Genomic DNA, 20,809 nt, shown 5'->3' with positions numbered 1-20,809 from the left:
TTCGACTGACTCTTTTCACATTTGTGATGATGCCAGAAATGCAGCACACTACCCAGTGAATTGTAACAAAAATCAAAGAGGAATTTCTGATCTCAAATATCTTGGTTTATCAATATAACTTTGTTTCAGCAAAAACAGTTATAAGTATTTTCAAACAAATAAAATGCTCCAAAAAATGAAACACACAAGTGTTCCTCATCTCAACTGATTAAGATCTATATAATAAGCTTGCTTTCAAGCCAACATAGATATGTTAGGAATGTAAAAGCTTAATGTGCTCAATCACACCTCTACCATGAATAAGTAATCCAAAGAATGGATTTGTAATTTTGTATTTGATCTGCTTGGCCAAACAGACAGTTAAAACTCAATTCACTCATATTTGTTGCTGTGCGACTCAGTTTAAGTGACTTACTTGACAGTACAGTCTAAACTTAGTAACTTGTATGAATTAGAACACAACCAATTCTGCTGGTGACAGAGGAATTAGTATTGTTTTGTTCAACACCCCAAACATAGACTATAAGTATTGCCTCCCTGCTGTGCTGTTCCAGCAATAAAGTTTCAACCCTGAATTAGAACACAACCAATTCTGCTGGTGACAGAGGAATTAGTATTGTTTTGTTCAACACCCCAAACATAGACTATAAGTATTGCCTCTACAGTCACATGATGCAGAATTATACTGTAGACATGTTTGAAAAATAAAAATCAGATTCAAGCAGTTATTACAGTCAGCACACACACTGCTGAACTAAGCACCTTATACTTTTAATTCTCTGTTCCCTGGCCTAACTGGGAACAATTCTATTCACTAGCTTCGATTAATAATTTTAATTAATTAATCTCAAAAGTACTTGAACTAGAGTTGACAGATCTCGTCGTGGTAAACAAGACTTGAATATACGTAATCCATTTTATTAAATATAAATATTTTAAATTAACATCCGTGGATTAATTAGATACTCTCTTCACTCATGTACAATCTACTGACCGCGCAATTTATAACTGGTGTATTTTGTCATGAAAAACCTGAAAGATTTAAACCAAATACAACACAAATAATGTACATGCACGCCAGGATAGGCTAATTACAACAATCAAAACTAAGCCACAATCCATCTCTAGCTGCTCGACCTCATTGTTCAGTCATTAGGCAGAATTCGAAAGTAGCCCCCCCCAAAGTTGTACTTTCACGATAAGAAGTACATTATACAACCAATTTAAACCAAAACAGAACTGCAAGGCGCGCCCCCGATCTACGAAGCGCGCACCCAAGCTTTACTCAGCTTCCTTCCCTTCCGCCTCCATTTGAACCCCGTGTTGAGTTGCAATGTTACACTAAGCGACGAAAACACAATATTATACTGGCACAATATTTGTTTGTTTTTAAATGAAACGTAAACATCTACCTGATCAGACATATTAACGCCGGACAGATGTAGTTTGAGGGAATTCAACCACCAATAAATAGCAACACTCTCACCGGTCACTTCTGCGTACCGACCCAGCACGTAAACGCGTCATATACGTCATGACGTACAAAACACTTACGAAGAGCCCAGTTCTCGTTGCATCCTGGGAGTTGTAGTTTTCCCCATCCGTATTCTCCACTTATTCAGTGCCTCTTGTCACCGAATGGATTTCTAGTTCCGGGTGCGCTTTTCTCCACCATCAATTGACGCAACAAAAGAGAAACGACATTTCGCACAAGGAACTATGGGAATAAGCTTTACTTTAAATGTTAGTTGAAAGGCCTAATCATAAGTTCTCCAATAGTATCATCGTTTTTCAAATGCTTTGACACGCAAGTATTACCTTGCAGGAATTTTAGTTTTTATTTGTGGTTTGCAGGAAAGCTAGACTGGTAAACTTCTGACTTGTTAGCATTGTAATGGGAGTGGCCGTGAGGTTGGAATTCTTGCTCGAAAATGCAAGAAGCATTTTGCAGATAAGGCCGTAACTAGAAACTTTCAGGTGGATGATTTAGAAATAAACAAAAGGGCTTTTGTGGAGAAGCGGTTAGGTGTCTCTATCTCTGAAGTAGCCTGTGCTGGAGGTGACCTAACATATCTAAACAGCTGTTTTAAAAAAAAACTATAGCCCAGAAAAGGTAAAGAACAAAATAAATGCTCATGTATTTTGGAGTACAAGGCAGGAGAAATCTTAACTTCAGTTTTGTAAAGCAAGAGCCAAACATTGAAACATTAAGAACATTTGTATAAATATCATGATTTTTAAAAAATAAATTATAAACTAAAATAGATTATCTAGTTTGTTATAATTTAGTTAGTTTGGCTGACCAAAATTTACAGTTTTACTGGGCTGGTACTTGTGTCCTGACATGTTTTTTTCCAATTTGCTCAAATGCCCTGGTTTTCAGATTCCATAAGCCCTTTCTTCTTTAACCTGCCTCTTGTATTTACATTTAGCAAAACTCAAAACCTGCTTGCCCTGGGAATTGGCATGCCACTCACTTGTCAACCTAACTCCAGCAGATGCAGAAATTCTTCTCTTATGAAATTTGAAGCCAGCACGGAATCATCCTGGTGATGACAGCCAACCATGGGTCGTGCAGTCAGAGATGTACAGCACGGAAACACACCCTTTGGTCCAACTTGTCCATGCCAACCAGATATCCTAACCTAATCCAGCCCTATTTGTCAGCACTTGACCCTCTAAACCCTTCCTATTCATATATCCATCCAGATGCCTTTTAAGTGCAGCTTGATAAAGTAGTCTGAAACCCAAACATATAAATAGAAAGTAGGAATTTTCAGCATTGTTTTGCCTGAGGCCCACTGAAGATGTTACCTAGTAAGGTAACAAAACGTCTGGAAATGAACCTTGCAGCTCAGCGAGCAAACCAACATCCAAAAGTCTGATGGTGATTTACTGATGGACATCCTTCAGGACGATGCAAGGTGGCAGCAAACTTGATTGGGCCATATCATGTTTCATCAAACTTTCCACTAGAGATACATTTGTTTGTTTATGATAATTTTCATTCAACTGTTTTTAAGAAAATAGGGCAGAAACGTTATTGAAACTGAAGTCTGTCAGTTGCAACAGCTGTCTTCATTAAATTAACAAGATCGCCAACTCTGACTGGAACATATTCTGGGAGTTGTCATCACATGACAGCCAAAATGCCTCCAATATTCTCATGCTGTTGGCAAGCGCAACATGGATATCATCACGGAGCTCTACCTTACTAAATGGCTCCTGGCTTTGACATTTGAAAATCTGGGTAGCCTATCATTAGTGCGTAATTTAGTCTTTTAAGATGCCAGAGGCCTTTAAAAATATTTTATTATTGCATTTGAAAATAATTGACAAGTTTTAAAAAATCCTAATCATTATCAATTGTGCATTCTGTCTCAGCAGACAGCATTTAATGATATCTAGCCCAAAAAAGTATCTCTGCTTGTGAAGAATGAGGCAGGTTTCTGAGGGATATTATATTCTAATTGACTATTTCTCCGTAGTCAAAAACTTCTTAAAGCTGACATTCAATCAATCATGTCCATGTTTGTGCCTAAAGTCTAGACAGCGACAAAAGGAAATCAAAGTATGGCCTGTTGAAACAAAGTTTTTTCCAAGCTTGGATCTCATTAATGCAATTTTGATTAAAGAAGCAACCAATCACAATTGGCTCATGTATAGTATACAACTTGGAAACAAGTTCATCAAATGTATGAGCTTTTTATGAAGAATATTGTGGTTCGCATGAAACTAATAATAGTGAACTCTAAAAGTATTGTGATCAAAACAGCAATCAATCTACAATTAAAGTAGAAAGATTAATTTCTAGCAACACCAGTATGAATAAAGATTAATTAAAGCAGCAACGTTCTACTGATGTTAACTACAAAGCACAAACAAAGGTATCAAGATCCAAGTACTAAGCAACTTCAGGAGTCAGGGAGCAAGTAGCTTTAAGTTATGAGCAAGGCAGGTAGCAAAAACAGCTTCAGGCAAGACAAGATGGGCAATTTCAGGCTATAGTCATAGCACAAGCAAGCAGTTTTACTTAGAAATTGCAATCAAGTTGTAAGTGTTGGCATAAGTGCAACAGTAATCAAATGACGAGATTATGGTGTAATTTTACATAAAAATCTGAAACAATGCATTTAAGACATTATTTAAATCATATGCACTACAATTAAGCAATATGCAATGGATAGTAATTTATCCCAGAGGTTAAGATCATCCAGTAAGCTTTTTCTGGTACTTCCCTCCCTTCCTCTTGTCCAAACATCCCCTCAGAGTTTCCCTGCCTAAGACTGAACTTGCATCTTTTCCTTGTTTCTCTCCTGTATTTCCCTAGTTCGCTCTCCCAGCTCAACTCGTCCATGAGAAACACCTCCTGCTCTCTTCCTGTTCTGACTAAACAGTTGACCACCCAACTTTTCCTTCTTGGTTTGGATGAAAAACCATCTAAAAAACGGTATTTTAGAACCACACTATGATTCATATTCTTGAAGAAGAACTTTTAGGGATGAGTGATTATAATGCGATGCAATTTTAGATTATGTTTGAAAGTGAGCCAAGGTGTAATTATAACAAAGGAAATAATGAAGATATGAGGAACAAATTCTAAGGTGAATTTGGAAAATACATTAAAAGATATGTGATATACTGGAAAACAGTCTTTAAATAATTACTACATGGTTTACAGTAGTAATTAAGCATTTCTTCAAGGCAGAAGATTACAAAAGGACGGGTATGAGTTGCCGTTGATAATGGTAAACTTAAGGGCTAGAAGGATTTCAGAATCCAACACAGGAGAACCAATAAACTGAAAGGGAGAATAGAATATGAATGTAAACTAGCAAAACATGAAAACGAACTGTAAAAGATTCTAAAGATAAATAAAAAGAAAACATTTGGCTACAATTGTAGGTTCATCATACTCAGTCAGGAGACTTTATAAGGGAAATAGAGAAATAGCAAAGAATCTAAATAGTTAATTTACGTCTGTATTCATTGAAGATAATTTTTTTTAAATCCCAGAATTAGAGAGGGGAGAGAAAACAGAGATACAGACCTGTTAACCATACCTCAGTAGTAGAGAAAACAACCTAATTTATTTATAAAAGATGTGATAAATATACACTTGGATCATAATGATCTGACTAGGCATAGCCTGCATGGATTTGTGAATGGGAAATCATGTTTGACAAGCCTTTTGGGGATTTTTGAAGATGTTACAAACAGAATTGATAAAGGCTAAGTCAATGGATGTAGCATACTTGGGACTTTCAGGAAGGTTTTGCTCAACATCCCCCAAATGAGGTTGGTAAGCACATGATGAGAGGTAGATAGACTGGGATGGATGTAGGATTGGTTAACAGTCTCTAAATAGTCTAGGAATAAAGGTGTTATTTTTGCATTGACAGGCTGGATCACTAGAATTAGTGAACCCCTGATATTGCCGATGACTTGGATATGGGAACCATAAGTAATATTTTCAAGTTTGTGGATGACAATGTTAAGTGGGAATGTGTGCTGTGAAGAAAATGCAAAGTAGCTTCAAGATGATTTATTGAGTGGGCAAGAAATTAGCAGATGGAATATGATAAGGAAATAAAAGTGAAGTTGTCCATTTTCGTGGAGGCTTGCATCCAGAGTATTTCACAAATGCTAAGAGATTAGAAAATGTACTTGCACAAAAGGAATCTTCGTTTTGTCGTCAATAAGTCATTGAAGACTGATGTGAAGGTGCAGCATGAAATAAAGAGATCTAATTGACCACAGGAGTAGCAAAGTCTTGTTTCAATTATAGATATTTCTAATCACCCTGTTCAAACATGTTATGACATACATCTGGGCTGTCAGGACCTGAATCTAGGCTTTCTGGCCCAGAGTTTGAGACACTCCCACTTAGAGTCATAGACAGGTATAGCAAAGAAACAGACCCTTCGGTCCAACTCGTCCACACCAACCAGATATCCTAACGTAATTGAGTCCCATTTGCTAGCACTTGCCCATCCCTCTAAATCCTTCCTATTCATATACCCATCTAGGTGTCTTTTAAATGCTGCAATTGTGCCAGCCTCCTCCACTTCCTCTGGCAGCTTACATGCACCACCCTTTGCATGAAAAAAGTTGCCCCTTAGGTCTCTTTTACATTGTGCCCCTCTCACCCTAAACCTATGCCCTCGAGCTCTGGACTCCCCCACCCCAGGGAAAAAGACTCTCTCTATTTTTCCTATCCATGCGCCTCATGATTTTATAAACCTCTACAATGTCACCGCTCAGCCTCTGATGCTCCAGGAAAAAACAGCCCCAGCGTATTCAGCCTTTGGATACAGAACTGGTTCAAAAGTGGAAGACAGAGAGTGATGATGGAGGGTTGTTTTTCAGACTGGAGGCCGGTGACCAGTGGAATGCCACAAGGATCGGTGCTGGGTCCTCTACTTTTTGTCATTTACATAAATGATTTGGATGTGAGCATAAGAGGTACAGTTAGTACTTGGAGTGCAGGTTCATAGCTCCTTGAAAGTGGAGTCGCAGGTAGATAGGAATAGTGAAGAAGGCTTTTGGTATGCTTTCCTTTATTGGTCAGAGTATTGAGTACAGGAGTTGGCTGTACAGGACATTGATTAGGCCACTGTTGGAATATTGCGTGCAATTCTGGTCTCCTTCCTATCGAAAAGAGACCTCCAACTCTGGTAACATCCTTGTAAATCTTTTCTGAACCCTTTCAAGTTTCACAACATCCATCCAATAGGAAGAAGACCAGAATTGCACACAATATTCCAAAAACATCCTGAACAGCCACAATATTACCTCCTAACTCCTATACTCAATACTCTCACCAATAAAGGAAAGGATACCAAATGCCTTCTTCCACTATCCTATCTACCTGTGACTCTGCTTTCAAGGAACTATGAATCTGCACTCCAAGGTCGATTTGTTCAGCAACACTCCCTAGGACCTTACCATTAAGTGTATAAATTCTGCTAAAAATTGCTTTTCCAAAATGCAGCACCTCAAATTTATTTAAATTAGATACCATCTGCCATTCCTCAGCCCATTGGCCCATTTGATCAAGATCCTGTTGTAATCTGTCCACTGCACCTCCAATTTTGGTGTCATATGCAAACTTACTAACTATACCTCCGAACCATTAATATAAATGAAAAAGTAGTGGACCCAGCACTGATCCTTGTGGCACTCCACTGGTCACAGGCCTCCAGTCTGAAAAACAACCCTCCACCACCATCCTCTGTCCTCTACCGTTGAGCCATTTCTGTATTTAAATGGTTAGTTCTCTATGTATTCCATGTGATCTAACCTTGCTAACCAGTCTCCCATGAGGTACCTTGTCAAACACCTTATTGAAGTCCACAAAGATCACATCCATCACTCTGCCCTCATTAATCCTCTTTGTTGCTTCTTCAAAACCTCAATCAAGTTAGTGAGGCATGATTTCCGATGCACAAAGCCATGTTGACTATCCCTAATCAGTCCTTGCCTTTCCAAATACATGTACATCCTGTCCCTCAGCACTCCCTCCAAACAACTTGCCACCACCGATATCAGGCTCACTGGTTTATAGTTCCGTGGCTTATCCTTACCACCTTTCTTAAATAGTGGTACCACAGTAGCCAAACTCCAGACTTCCGGTACCTCACCAGTGACTATCAATGATACAAATATCTCAGCAAGAGGCCCAACAATCACTTCCCCAGCTTCCCACAGAGTTCTAAGGTACACCTGATCAGGTCCTGGGGATTTATCCACTTTTATGTGTTTCAAGACATCCAGCACCACCACCTCTGTAATGTGGACATTTTTCAAGATGGTACTATATATTTCCTCACACTTTATACCTTCCATGTCCTTCTCCACAGTAAACACTGATGCAAAATATTCGTTTAATATTTCCCCCATCTTCTGCGGCTCCACACATAGGCTGCCTTGCTCATCTTTGAGGGTCCCTCCTCTCCCTAATTACTCTTTTGTCCTTAACATATTTATAAAAACTTCTTGGACTATCCTTAAACCCTATTTGCCAAAGCTATCTCATGTCCCCTTTATGCCCTCCTCACTTCCCTCTGAAGTATACTCCTAAGGATTTTGTACTCATAAGGATTCACTCGATCTCTCCTGTCTATGCCTGACATATGCTTTCTTCTTTTTCTTAACCAAAACCTCAATTTCTCTAGTCGTCCAGCATTCCCTACACCTCCCAGCCTTTTCTTTCATCCTAACAGGAATATACTGTCTCTGGACTCTCGTTGTCTCATTTTTGAAGGCGCTCCATTTTCCAACCATCCCTTTACCTGCAAACATATGCCCCCAATCAGCTTTTGAAAGTTCTCGCTAAGTACCTAATACCACCCTATTATACAGATAACTGAAATATCGTTACAAATTTGTTTTTCAATTTCCTGCTATTAAGGGGTCTATAATACAATCCCAATAAGGTGATCATCTCTTTCCTATTTCTCAGTTCCATCCAAATAGCATCCCTGGATATATTCCTTGGAATATCCTTCCTAAGTACAGCTGTAATGCTATCCCTTATCAAAAATGCCACCCCCACCTCCTCTCTTGCCTCACTTTCTATCCTCCCTATAGCATTGTATCCTGGAACATTAAGCTGCCAGTTCCTTTCTATCCCTGAGCCACATTTCTGTAATTGTTAGGATATCCCTGTCCCATGTTCGTATCCTTGAGTTCATCTGCCTTCCCTGTTAGGTCTCTTGCCCTGAAGTAAATGAAGTTTAATTTACTAGTCCTACCTTGTTTTCTGTTTTGTTCCTTCCTGCCCTAACTGTTTGACTCGCTCCCTTTCCCACTTGTACCAGTCTCAGATTGATCTCTTTCCTCACTATCTCCCTGGGGCCCACCCACCCACATTCTCAGTTTAAATCCTCCCAAGCAACTCGAGCAAATCTCCTTGCCAGTATATTATTCCCTTCCAATTCAGGTGCAATCCATCTTTCTTGTACAGGTCACTTCGACCCCAGAAGAGATTCCAATGATCTAAAAATGTGAACCCTTCTCCCATGCACCAGTTCCTTCGCCACGCATTCATCTGTTCTATCCTCCTATTCCTACCCTCACTAGTTTGTAGCACTGGGGGTAATCCAGATATTACTGCCCTCGAGGATCTCCTTTTTAAATTCCTGCCTAACCTATTTTCTCCCTTCAGAATCTCATCCTTTTCCTATTCTATGTCATTGGTTCCATTGTGTACAATGACCTCCTGCTGATCCCTCTTTCTTTCAAAAGCATTTGCTGATCCCTCTTTCTTTCAAAAGCATTCTGCACTCTCTGAGACATCCTTGCTCCTGGCACCAAGAGGCAACATATCGTTCTGATTTTTTGCTGTTGGCCGCAGAAATGTCTGTCTGCCTCTGACTAGAGAGTCACATATCACACTCAATTGCTTGGAACCCATTGTACTCCTAATTACATTAGAGCCAGTCTTGACATCAGAAACTTGGACATTCGTGCTACATTCCCTTGAGAGTCCATCACCCCTGTATTTTCCGAAACAGCATACTTATTTGTAATAGGGATAGCCAAAAAAAGACTCCTGCACTACCTGCCTACCTCTCCTGGAGTCAACCCATCTGTCTGACTGTATCTGCAGCTTTTCTCTCTTACAACTGCCATCTATCACACCCCGTTGCTCTTGTAAATTCCTAATTGCCTCTAACTGTCGCTCCAGCCGATCCATTCAATCTGATAGGTTTCACAACCAAAGACATTTCCTGTAGACATAATTCTCAGTAAAATGTAAACTCTCCCTAAACTCCCACATCCAATAAGATGAGCATATCACTTCACTAAGGACATCTTTGCTCCTTCACAATCTACAGACCAGAAAATAGCACTGTCTTATTGCTGTTAACAAAAAACACAACTCCAAGCTAATGCAACACTTCTGATTAAAATTTAAAAATATAAGCTATGAAATTTCAATAAAACATAGAATCAAGAAAGAACCCATTCTGCTCACTATTGTAGATTTACAGCAAGTCTACACTTAAAAACTATTCAAATATCTGTTCCCTGTGCTGCGAGCTCTCCCAAACAGTTTCCTCCAAGATCAGTTGTGAATTTCAGTGTAAAGTTTTCCAAGATGCACTCCAATGTCCAGAGATACATGAATTCAAACAGCAATGCAGTAACTACACAGATTCACTGCTGTGTCAGTCAGCAGTGTGGGTCTCTTTCTCTGTCTCTCCTTCACTGACCATGTGCTGCCTACTCTCTATCCTTCTCCCTTTTAAAAGTGCCATAGAGATACATGAATTCAAACAGCAATGCAGTAACTACACAGATTCACTGTCAGTCAGCAGTGTGGGTCTCTTTCTCTGTCTCTCCTTCACTGACCATGCGCTGCCTATTCTCTATCCTTCTCCCTTTTAAAAGTGCCATTGTTTTGACTTCTTTTCTTCCAAAATTCCAAAACAATGCAACAGCATATAAAACAGTTGTTGCTGTTCCTGGAATTCGAGGAATACCTCCAACACCTAAAACACCTCGATAAAAGAGCAGCCCTTACAGCCAGACTTTTTTCCCATCCTCCATCTTGGGTTACCCAGAATGACAGTTTTTCTGAAGATTGCCATCAACAAAGTATTTGAGCAGACACACGCTGTAATAAACAATGTGTTACAGGCCAAGGGAATGTATAATCTGGCAGTCTGAACTTTTGGGCTTAAAACAACATTTTGCAACATTCATGTAAAGTGGACTTGCAGGAGACCTCATGGACACAAACACTGAACTACATTTTATGTGGCCTTGCAATGATTGAAATAAAGAAGTCCCAGTTGAAACAGTTTCTATTTGATTAATTCAACAGTCATACTTGCCAAGCAGAAAGCCAAGTCATAGAGTCGTAGAGATGTCCAACTCATCCATGCCAACCAGATATCCCAACTCAATCTAGTCCCACCTGCCAGCACCTGGTTCATATCCCTCCAAACCCTTCCTATTCATATACCCATCCAGATGCCTTTTAAATGTTGCAATTGTACTTACCCACACCACTTCCTCGGGCAGCCCATTCCACACACGCATCACCCTCTGCATGAAAATATTGCCGCTTAGGTCTCTTTTATATCTTTGCCCTCTCACCCTAAGTGTACTGATCATCTGCATTTGCCAACAATAAGGAAAGAAAACTCCACTCAAACATTATGGGAAGCACAACGAACATTTTTAATTCAGATTTCCTCTAATTAAAATCAAACCATGATACAGGCAGAAATTCCTGTGTCCATCACATCTTCCTAAAAGTATATAAAGAATACTATAGGAATGTAAATTTGAATCATTAACAATGCTATGCATGAATCTTGTATATAGTCAAAAAACATGCTTCTCATAGAATCAGAAATTTAAAGCACGGAGCATGGCCATTCAGTTGATCGTGTTATGGCATATAAGAAAGCACTATCTAGCCTATTCCTACTTTCTAGTTTGTGTGCAGCCTATAGGTTTTATAACTTCTAATGCATATCCAAATACATTTTAAATGTAATGAATGTTTCTTTTTCTACGCCCCATTCAGATAGTTGTAGAACCGCTTCACTGTCTGGATGAAAATATTTTTCTTGAATCTGCCTTAAATCTCCGAACTCTTACTCAAACTATTCTCCTTGACAACTGACCCCTCAACTAAGGGGTCAATATCCAGATTCCTTATCATTTTATACATTTCTATGAGATGTCCAACTGGTCTATTTTGTTTAAAAACAATCCTAGCCTTTTTAAACTTTCCACAATACTAAAATGTTCCATGCAGCATTCTGAGGAATCTTCTTTGAAACCTCTACTGTTATCACATCTTCCTTTGGTGCAGTGACCAGAACTGAATGCAATATACCAATTGTGGTCTCCCTAGTGTTTTGCACAGTACCAGCAACCATTTTCCTCCCTTCATGGCTCTAGTATCCAAATCTTAGCCAATCAAAGCAAACGTCCTAAACGTCTTCTTAACCACCTAATCTACCTGTCCAGCTTCAGGGATTTGTGGACATACAAATCCCTTTGTGCATTATTACTTTTCATCTTATTACTCCTAAAAAGATAAATGTTTTTAGACTCTTTGAAGTAACTGCATTAGTTCTTAATATTATAACATTTCCCCACTTCAGTGCATCAAGTACTTCCGGTTCTACTTCTCATTCATACTGGAATACTAAATTAAACGAAAATGTAGATGAAGTGAACAGGTATCTTGCATTGATTTGCAGTATAGAGAATACAAATAACATCACAGAAATAGGTTTAAATCAGGAAATGGAAGGAAGGAAGGAACTTATGATAATTATAATGACCAAGGAATTGTTGGAAATATAGGATGACAAGTATCTGGGTCCTTACACACTCTATCCCAGGGTCTCACAATAAGTGACTAGTGAGTGATTTAGATTTAGCTTCCCAAAATTCCCTAGTTTTAGGGAAGGGTCCATCAGAAGATTGTAAATCTTTCATTTAACAGGGGAGAGAAACCAAAAGCAAGAAACTACAAGCCAGTTAGAACATAAGAGCTAGGAGCAGGAGTCAGCCATCTGGCCCTTTGAGCCAGTTCTGCCATTCAATAAGATCATGGCTGAACTTTTCATGGACTCAGCTCCACTTACCCACACTTTCACTGTCTTCCTTAATTCCTTTATTGTTCAAAAACATCTATCTTAGCTTTAAAAATGTTTAAATATAGCGTCAACTACTTCACTGGGCAAAGAATTCCATAGGATTACAACCCACTGGGTGAAGAAGTTTTTCTCAGTTCAATCCTAAATCTGTTCCAACTAATTTTGAGGCTATGCCTTCTTGTTCTAGTTTCACCTGTCAGTGGAAACATCCATCTTATCTATTCTGTTGATGATTTTATATGTTTCTATAAGATCCCCCCTTCATTCTTCTGAATTCCAATGAATAGAATCCCAATCTACACAGCCTCTCCTCATAAACCAACCTCCTCAACTCTGGAATCAATCTGGTGAACCTCCACTGCACCCCCTCAAGTGCCAGTACTCCTTTCTCAAGTAAGGAGACCAAAACTGACGCAGTATTCCAGGTGTGGCCTCTCCAGCACCCTGTACAGCTGCAATATAACCTCCCTGCTTTTAAACTCAATTCCTTTAGCAATGAAAGACAAAATTACATTTTGCCTTCCTAATTACTTGTACCTGCAGACCAACCCTCTGTGATTCATCCACAAGGACACCCAGCTCCTTCTGCATAGCAGCATGCTGTAACTTTTTACCATTCAAGTAATAATTCTTTTTACTGTTACCCCTACCAAAATGGATGACCTCACATTTATTAACATTGTATTCCATCTGCCAGAACTTTGCCCACTCAAAGCATGTGTTCCTCTGCAAAAGTTTCATAGTCCTCGCTTACTTTGCTCTGCTACTCATCTTAATGTCATCTGCAAACTTTGACACACTACACGTGGTCCCCAACTCCAAATCATCGAAGTAAATTGTGATTAATTGCAATCCCAACACTGATCCCTGAGGCATACCACTAGTTATTGATTGCCAACCAGTATAGCACTCATCTATCCCCACACTTTGCTTCCTGTTAGTCAACCAGTCCTCGATCCATGCTAACACTTTACCCATAAAGTATTATCTTTATCTTGTGCAGTAGCCTCTTGTGCAGTACTTTGTCGAAGGCCTTTTGGAAATCTAGGAACAACGACATCCACTGGGTCCCCATTATCCACCTTGCTCGTAATGTCTTCATAGAATTCCAGGGAGAACTAGCCATTTGGATACAGAACTGGCTCAAAGGTAGAAGACAGAGGGTTCCTTTTTCAGATTGGAAGCCTGTGACCAGTGGAGTGCCACAAGGATCCGTGCTGGGTCCATTATTTTTCATCATTTATATAAATAATTTGGATGTGAGCTTAAGAGGTAATAGTTAGTATTGGAAGCCTGTGACCAGTGGAGTGCCACAAGGATCCGTGCTGGGTCCATTACTTTTCATCATTTATATAAATGATTTGGATGTGAGCTTAAGAGGTAATAGTAAGTTTGCAGATGACACCAAAATTGGAGGTGTAGTGGACAGTGAAGAATGTTACCTTGGATTACAACGGGATCTTAATTGGATGAACCAATGGGGTGAGGAATGGCAGATGGAGTTTAATTTAGATAAATGCGAGGTGTGCATTTTGGAAAAGCAAATCTTAGCAAGACTTATACACCTAATGGTAAGGCTCTTGGGAGTGCAAGGTCATAGCTCCTTGAAAGTAGAGTCGCAGGTAGATAGGATAGTGAAGAAGGCATTTGGTATGCTTTCCTTTATTGGACAGAGTATTGAGTACAGGAGTTGAGAGGTGATATTGTGGCTGTACAGGACATTGGTTAGGCCACTGTTGGAATACTGCATGCAATTCTGGTCTCCTTCCTACTGGAAGAATGTTATGAAACTTGAAAGGGTTCAGAAAATATTTACAAGGATGTGGCCAGGGTTGGAGGATTTGAGCTGTAGGGAGAGATTGAATAAGCTAGGGCTGTTTTCCCTGGAGGATTGGAGGCTGAGGGGTGACCTTATAGAGCTTTATAAAATCATGAGGGGAATGGATAGGGTAAATAAATAAGGTATTTTCCCTGGGGCTGGGGAGTCCAGAACTAGAGGCATAGGTTTAGGATGAGAGGGGAAAGATGTAAAAGACATCCAAGGGACAACTTTTTCATGGAGAGGGTGGTGTGTATGTGTGGAATGGGCTGCCAGAGGAAGTGGTGAACGCTCATACAATTGCAACATTTAAAAGGTATCTGAATGAGTATATGAACAGGAAGGATTGGAGGGATATGGGCTGGGTGCTAGCAGGTGTGACTAGATTGGGTTCGGATATCTGATCGGCACGGACGAGTTGGACCGAAGGGTCTATTTCCGTGCTGTACATCTCTATGACTCCAATTCCAAAACATCTGTTAAGCATGACCTGCCTTTCATAAACCCATGCTGCATCTGCCCAATGGGACAATTTGTATCTAGATACCTTGCTATTTCTTCCTTGAAAATAGACTCAAGCATTTTTCCCAATACAGAGGTTAGGCAAACTGGTTATAATTCCCCATCTTTTGTCTACCTCCCTTTTTAAACAGTGGCGTCATATTTGCTGTTTTCCAATCTGCTGGAACTGCCCCAAGGTCCAGTTATCTTAATATCAGTCATATAGAAGAAGTTAGAAGCTATCATTCACGATGGTTTAGCAGATTAGAAAAGTTCATGATATTAAGACAGAGTCAACATGGTTTTGTGAAAGCGAAATCAGGTTTAACCAACTTATTGGATTTATTTGAGAAGGTAATGTGCTGTAGATAAAGCAGCACATCTGGTGGATATATTGTACTTGGATTTTCAGAAGGTAAATGATAATGTGCCACATTAAAAGTTATTACTGAAAATCAAACCTAATCATGTAGAGGTAATATATTGACATGGATAGAAGATTTGATGGCCCAGAAGAAACAGCAAGTCAGCATAAATGGGTCTTTTGCTGGTTTGCAAAATGTAACGAGTGATGGGCCTCATGAATCATAAATTTTTACAACTTATATAAATGTAAAGGTATGGGGTTCCTAAATTGATGATACAGAGACAGGTGGGAAAATCAGTTGAAAAGGACATGAGGAAACTACAAAGGGATAGGGACATGTTAAATGATGGGCAATAATGTGGCAAATTTAATACAATGAGGGAAAATGCGAAATTGTCCATTTTGGCAGGAAGAATATAAAAATCATATTATCTAAATGGTGGGATGTTGCAGAGCTCTGAGCTATAGAGGGATCTGAGTGTATGGTACATGAATCGCAAGAGTAGTATGCTAGTATAGCAAGTAATTAGAAAAGCTAATAGAATGTTATTAATTATTGTGAGGTGAATTGCACATAAAGGTAGGTGGTTATGCCTCAGTTACAAAGGACATTGGTGAGAACACACCTGTAGTATTTTGTACAGTATTGGATTCCTTATTTAAGGACAGATGTTATTGCTTTGAAAGCAATTGACAGAGAGTTTACCAAACTAATTTATAGGGTGGGTGAGTTGTCTAGTGGGAAAGGTTGCATATGCTGGTATTGTATCCACTAGAGTTTAGAAAAGTAAGAGGTGACTGATGAAGATATAAAAAGATCCTGAAGAGTCTTAACAAGGTGAATATGGAAACAGCATTTCCTGTTGTAAGGTAATTTAGAATGAAGGACACTTTAAAAGTAAGACGTTGCATATTTAAGATAGAGATGAAGAGAAATATGTTCTCATGAAAGGTCATAAGCATTTGAAACTCTCTTCCTCAAAGTGTGGTGGAAGTAGAGTATTTGAAAATATTTAAGGTAGAAGCCAATAAGTTCTTGATCAGCAAAAAGTTGAAAGGCTATCAGGGTAGGCGGGAATATGTAATAAAAGTAATCAGATAAGCTAAGATCTAATTTAATAGTGGAACAGTACTGACAGATTCCTAGGTCCTAATTCCTATGTTGGTATGTACATTTATCATAGTCAGATGTAAAGTTTGTTCGCCCATGTCTAAAATTTAAAGAAGTGTTCCCTGCTCAAACCGGTATAACACTTTCCCATTTATTAAACAGTCGTCCTGTGACCTCAGTGAAATTGATAGTTTAGGAATAGTTTTGATCCATGAAACTGTCCACTAAATATCAGATAATGGAGAAAGACTGAAGTTCACTTTAAAGCATGAAAAATCAACGGGTATCTAACTCATTCATGTATAATTTGCTGTTGAACTTACTTCGGGATTATCTTCCACACATAAAGAAACTTACATTATTCATCAACATATGTGGTAATTTTTGAAAACTTACAGGAAGCTTTGGAAATTGCTTATAAGGGACCTTTTAAAGTTGAAGACCAGTTTTGGCTGTAATGATAAAATACTGTACCTCAAACACTGATATTTTTGCAAATCATTTTGATGATCAGACTATATTTTTCTTACTTTCTGCTACACATTTAATCACAGGTTTCATAGTCTATTACTTAACCATAGAGCGGTTGTTTGAGATCAATTATTCTACCTTTTTGGTGTTGTTTTTGCATCTGTGATTAGTAAAGATAATAATTGTATAACTTTTATAAATTCCAGAAGATGAATTTCCAACCCAGTATGCAGTGCCCAAGATTGTAGAAGAGGAGAGCTCTGCATTTGCAATGTTCTTCCCATTAAAGTTATAAAAATAATGTAATTTTCATGCATGTTTTATGTTGCCAGTCTCTGCTTTTTACTGCTAGATAGCAGATGATCATGTAGGTACAAGTCAACAGTAAAATACCCTATTTAACTGCAACATTCCAGAAAAAGCCCATTCAAGATGCCAGCTGCAAAAGAATCATTGCCTTTTTCAACACAGCAAGTTACAATGCAATGAAATGATTGTGTGACTGCGTCAAAATGTCAAGTAACATACTTATATACATGGTGAACAAAGTTCATATCATTGTTAGTTGTTAAGCTTTGTTATAAATATGGACAAAATATACTATCTAGTTAAGAATTTTCTTCAAAGAAGTTAAAAATATTAAAATGCGTGGCAAAAAAATCGCATTTCGCCATGGGGCTGATACATTTTATGAAGGAGCAAATTGCCTACACAACTACAAAATACTATCATCAGTTATCAGCACTTTAATATTCAGTAAATCCTAACCAGCAAAGCTTTTACAGTATTTGTTTATGCTGGAACCAGATGGCAGCACTATACCTGGAGTATCAATTTAATCATCTAGCATTCAGAATACAACTAGTTATCACACATTTCTTCAAAGCAATCACCAGTAGGCTCAAGTATTGTATGAAAAATACTGTGGAACTTTCAGTTTGTAGCCAAAAATATTTGTTACCAGCTGTTAAAAACTGAAGTTTCGATGATCTATGATGACTGAACACTGACAAAAAGTGAAGACATAATGGAAAACAATATGAGGCAAATAGTTTATCAACAGGTTAATTAAGTTTGGGAGTGGGATACTATTTGTTCAAAATAACCTGTAAATTCTTTTGCATCAAATTTACATCAGATTAACAGGCCATTGAGCTCAATTTCTTCAATACTGGTGTTTATATTCCTTACAAGCATCCTCACATCTTATTTCATCTTCTTTTATTGCCATATCTCCTTTTATATAATGATAACAACATTTTAGAATCAGATTTCCTTAAAACACAGTGGGAGACTGCTATCAAGTCCTCCAGTCGTTGCAATAGGGGTCACATGTTCAAACTACTTATGAGCTGATTTGAAGCTGCCTAATTATTGGAAAGGCCACTAACAGCTGGGTTACTTTTTGGGAAAATTATGGTGATTTTATATCTTAGTGTATCAAAGGCTGAAATATCTTACATTCCATTGTCCCATGGAGTCTAAGGAAAATTTCTACATAAATGATTGTCTCAGCATGATCTAGTAGTTGTAGCCGAAGAGCATTGAAATTTCATTTAATGGATACATGTTCAAGGTGCAAGAAGACATCACAGTTGCTGGGGGTGGAGGGGTGAGGAGGGAAGAGAGGAGAAATAGAAAGAGGGTACTGGTATGAGGGAAAGAAGACAGTACAGCAGGAGAAAAATGTCAGAGTGACAGCATAAAGAGACCACATTATAGTAAAGGAAGAGATGGCAATGCAGTGTGGAAAAGTATATCTGCTGCAAAAAGGGAAGGCATTGTGGCAGAGGAAGACAGAAGTTTGAGGTGGGGTTGAGGGAGCATTATAGTGAAGTTATGGAGGAGAGCATGGCACAGGAATAGTGTGCCACAGCAGGGGAAGAGAAAATATCACAGAAATGAGAAAAAGGGCTTTAAGTTGACCAGCAGAGGACATTGTGGTGGGAGCAGGAAGAGACAGCATTGGAACTTGCAGCAAAATAGAAGTGGAACACAAGAAATGAATGATTGGCAAGTTGAATAAGGCTATGATCAGGAGCAGAGGGCGGAAGAGCCTCCTTGAGCAACTGGGAGGGGCAATCCAACTGCTCATAGTCCATGAGTACTAGACAAAGCATTGATTTCGTGGAGCACACAGTTCCGAGAATCCACTCATCAGCCATAAATTTTAAAATCAACCACAAAGTTCTATATTTAATGTTAATGAGTATTCTATATTTTCTTGATGAGCACTAAGATGTCAAAAAATTTGATGTCATAAGAACAATTGTGTGAGTAGTTGGTTAGTATGTATTTGATAGTTTTTAATAGTATGTATTTAATAGTTCAATTGCCTCTCTACAACCCATGTTGGTGGCAGAGGGACGATTATCAAAGTATCTTGGCAAAAGTTAATCCCCTCCTCCCAGGAAAGGTTGCAGGTTGGAGGCATTTAGAGTAATAGAGATGCACAGCACGGAAACAGAGTCCTTGGTGCAACTCGTCCACGCCAACAAGATATCCTGAATTATTCCCATTTTCCAGCACTTCACCCATATCCCTCTAAATCATTTTTATTCATATAACTATCCAGACGCCTTTTAAATGTTGTAATTGTACCAGCCTCCACTACTTATTCTGGCAGCTCATTCCATACACGCACCTCCTTCTGCGTGAAAAGATTGCCCCTTAGATCCCTTTTAAATCTTTCCCCTCTCACCTTAAACCTATGCCCTCTAGTTCTGGACTCCCCCACCCCAGGAAAAAGACCTTGGTTGTTTATCCTATCCATGCCACTCATGATCTTATAAACCTCTATAAAGGTCACCCCTCAGCCTTTGAAGCTCCAGGGAAAACAGCCCCAGCCTATTCAGCCTCTCCCTATAGCTCAAATCCTCCAACCCTGGCAATATCCTTGTAAATCTTTTCTGAACCCTTTCGAGTTTTGCAACATCCCTTCTATAGGGGGGAGGCTAGAATGGCATACAATATTCCAAAAATGGCCGAACCAATGTCCTGTAAGCTGCAACATGACCTTCCAACTCCTAAATTCAATGCTCTGACCAATAAACCAAAGTCTTCTTCACTATCCTATCTGCCTGCGACTCCACTTTTAAGGAACTATGAACCTGCACTCCAAGGTCTCTTTGTTCAGCAACACTCCCCAGGACCTTACCACTAAGTGTCCTGCCCTGATTTGTCTTTCCAAATGCAGCACCTCACATTTATCTAAATTAAACTCCATCTGCCGCTATTCGGCCCGTTGGTCCATTCGATCAAGATCCCATTGTAAACAGAGGTAACCTTTGCTGTCCACTACACCTCCAATTTTACATAGAACATAGAAAAGTACAGCACAGGAACAGGCTCTTTGGCCCATGATGTTGTGCTGAGGTTTAATCCTAATGGAAAATATAGTAACAACCTACGCACCCCTCAACTCATTGCTATCCATGTGCATGTCCAGAAGTCACTTAAATGTCCCCAGTGACTCTGCTTCCACCACCATGGCTGGTGACGCATTCCATGCATTCACAACTCTCTGTGTAAAAAACCTACCTCTGACGTCTCCTTTATAGCTTCCTCCTAATATCTTCAAACCATGACTTCTCGTACCATTCAATCCTGCCGTGGGGAAAAGTCTCTGGCAATTGACTCTATCTATTCCTCTCATTATTTTGTACACCTCTATCAGGTCTCCTCTCTTCCTCCTTCTCTCCAGAAAGAAAAGTCAGAGCCTATTCAACCTTTCTTCATACCGCAAGCCCTCCAGTCCAGGCAGCATCCTGGTAAACCTTCTTTGCATCCTCTCCAAAGCCTCTGTATCTTTCCTATAGTAGGGCGACCAGAACTGGACACAATATTCCAAGTGTGGCCTCACCAGGGACTTGTAGAGCTGCAGCAAAACCTCACGGTTCTTAAACTCT

The 20,809-nt window shown here is 39.2% G+C and overlaps 1 protein-coding gene and 1 long non-coding RNA gene across 2 annotated transcripts in view; one reads left to right on the top strand and one right to left on the bottom strand.

Annotated features, from left to right (window-relative positions):
• Positions 1-1,545, bottom strand: part of sumo1 (small ubiquitin like modifier 1) — a 38,412-nt gene extending 36,867 nt beyond the window's left edge. Inside the window, exon 1 of the mRNA XM_043675224.1 lies at positions 1,413-1,545. Within this exon, the coding sequence (XP_043531159.1) occupies positions 1,413-1,424 (12 nt within the window). The 5' untranslated portion in view covers positions 1,425-1,545. The remainder of the gene's footprint in view (positions 1-1,412) is intronic.
• A 14-nt stretch (positions 1,546-1,559) lies between these two features.
• LOC122539976 lies at positions 1,560-17,332 on the top strand. The gene is made up of 3 exons (XR_006309221.1): positions 1,560-1,743; positions 4,331-4,450; positions 17,108-17,332. It is a non-coding gene; the product is annotated as an uncharacterized LOC122539976 (long non-coding RNA).
• Positions 17,333-20,809: the final 3,477 nt, after the last annotated feature.

The sequence above is a fragment of the Chiloscyllium plagiosum genome, chromosome 33, assembly GCF_004010195.1.
Source record: "Chiloscyllium plagiosum isolate BGI_BamShark_2017 chromosome 33, ASM401019v2, whole genome shotgun sequence".
NCBI classification, from domain to species: domain Eukaryota; kingdom Metazoa; phylum Chordata; class Chondrichthyes; order Orectolobiformes; family Hemiscylliidae; genus Chiloscyllium; species Chiloscyllium plagiosum.
The sequence above is the reverse complement of the archived record's forward strand: the minus strand, read 5'-3'. Positions and strand labels throughout refer to the sequence as shown.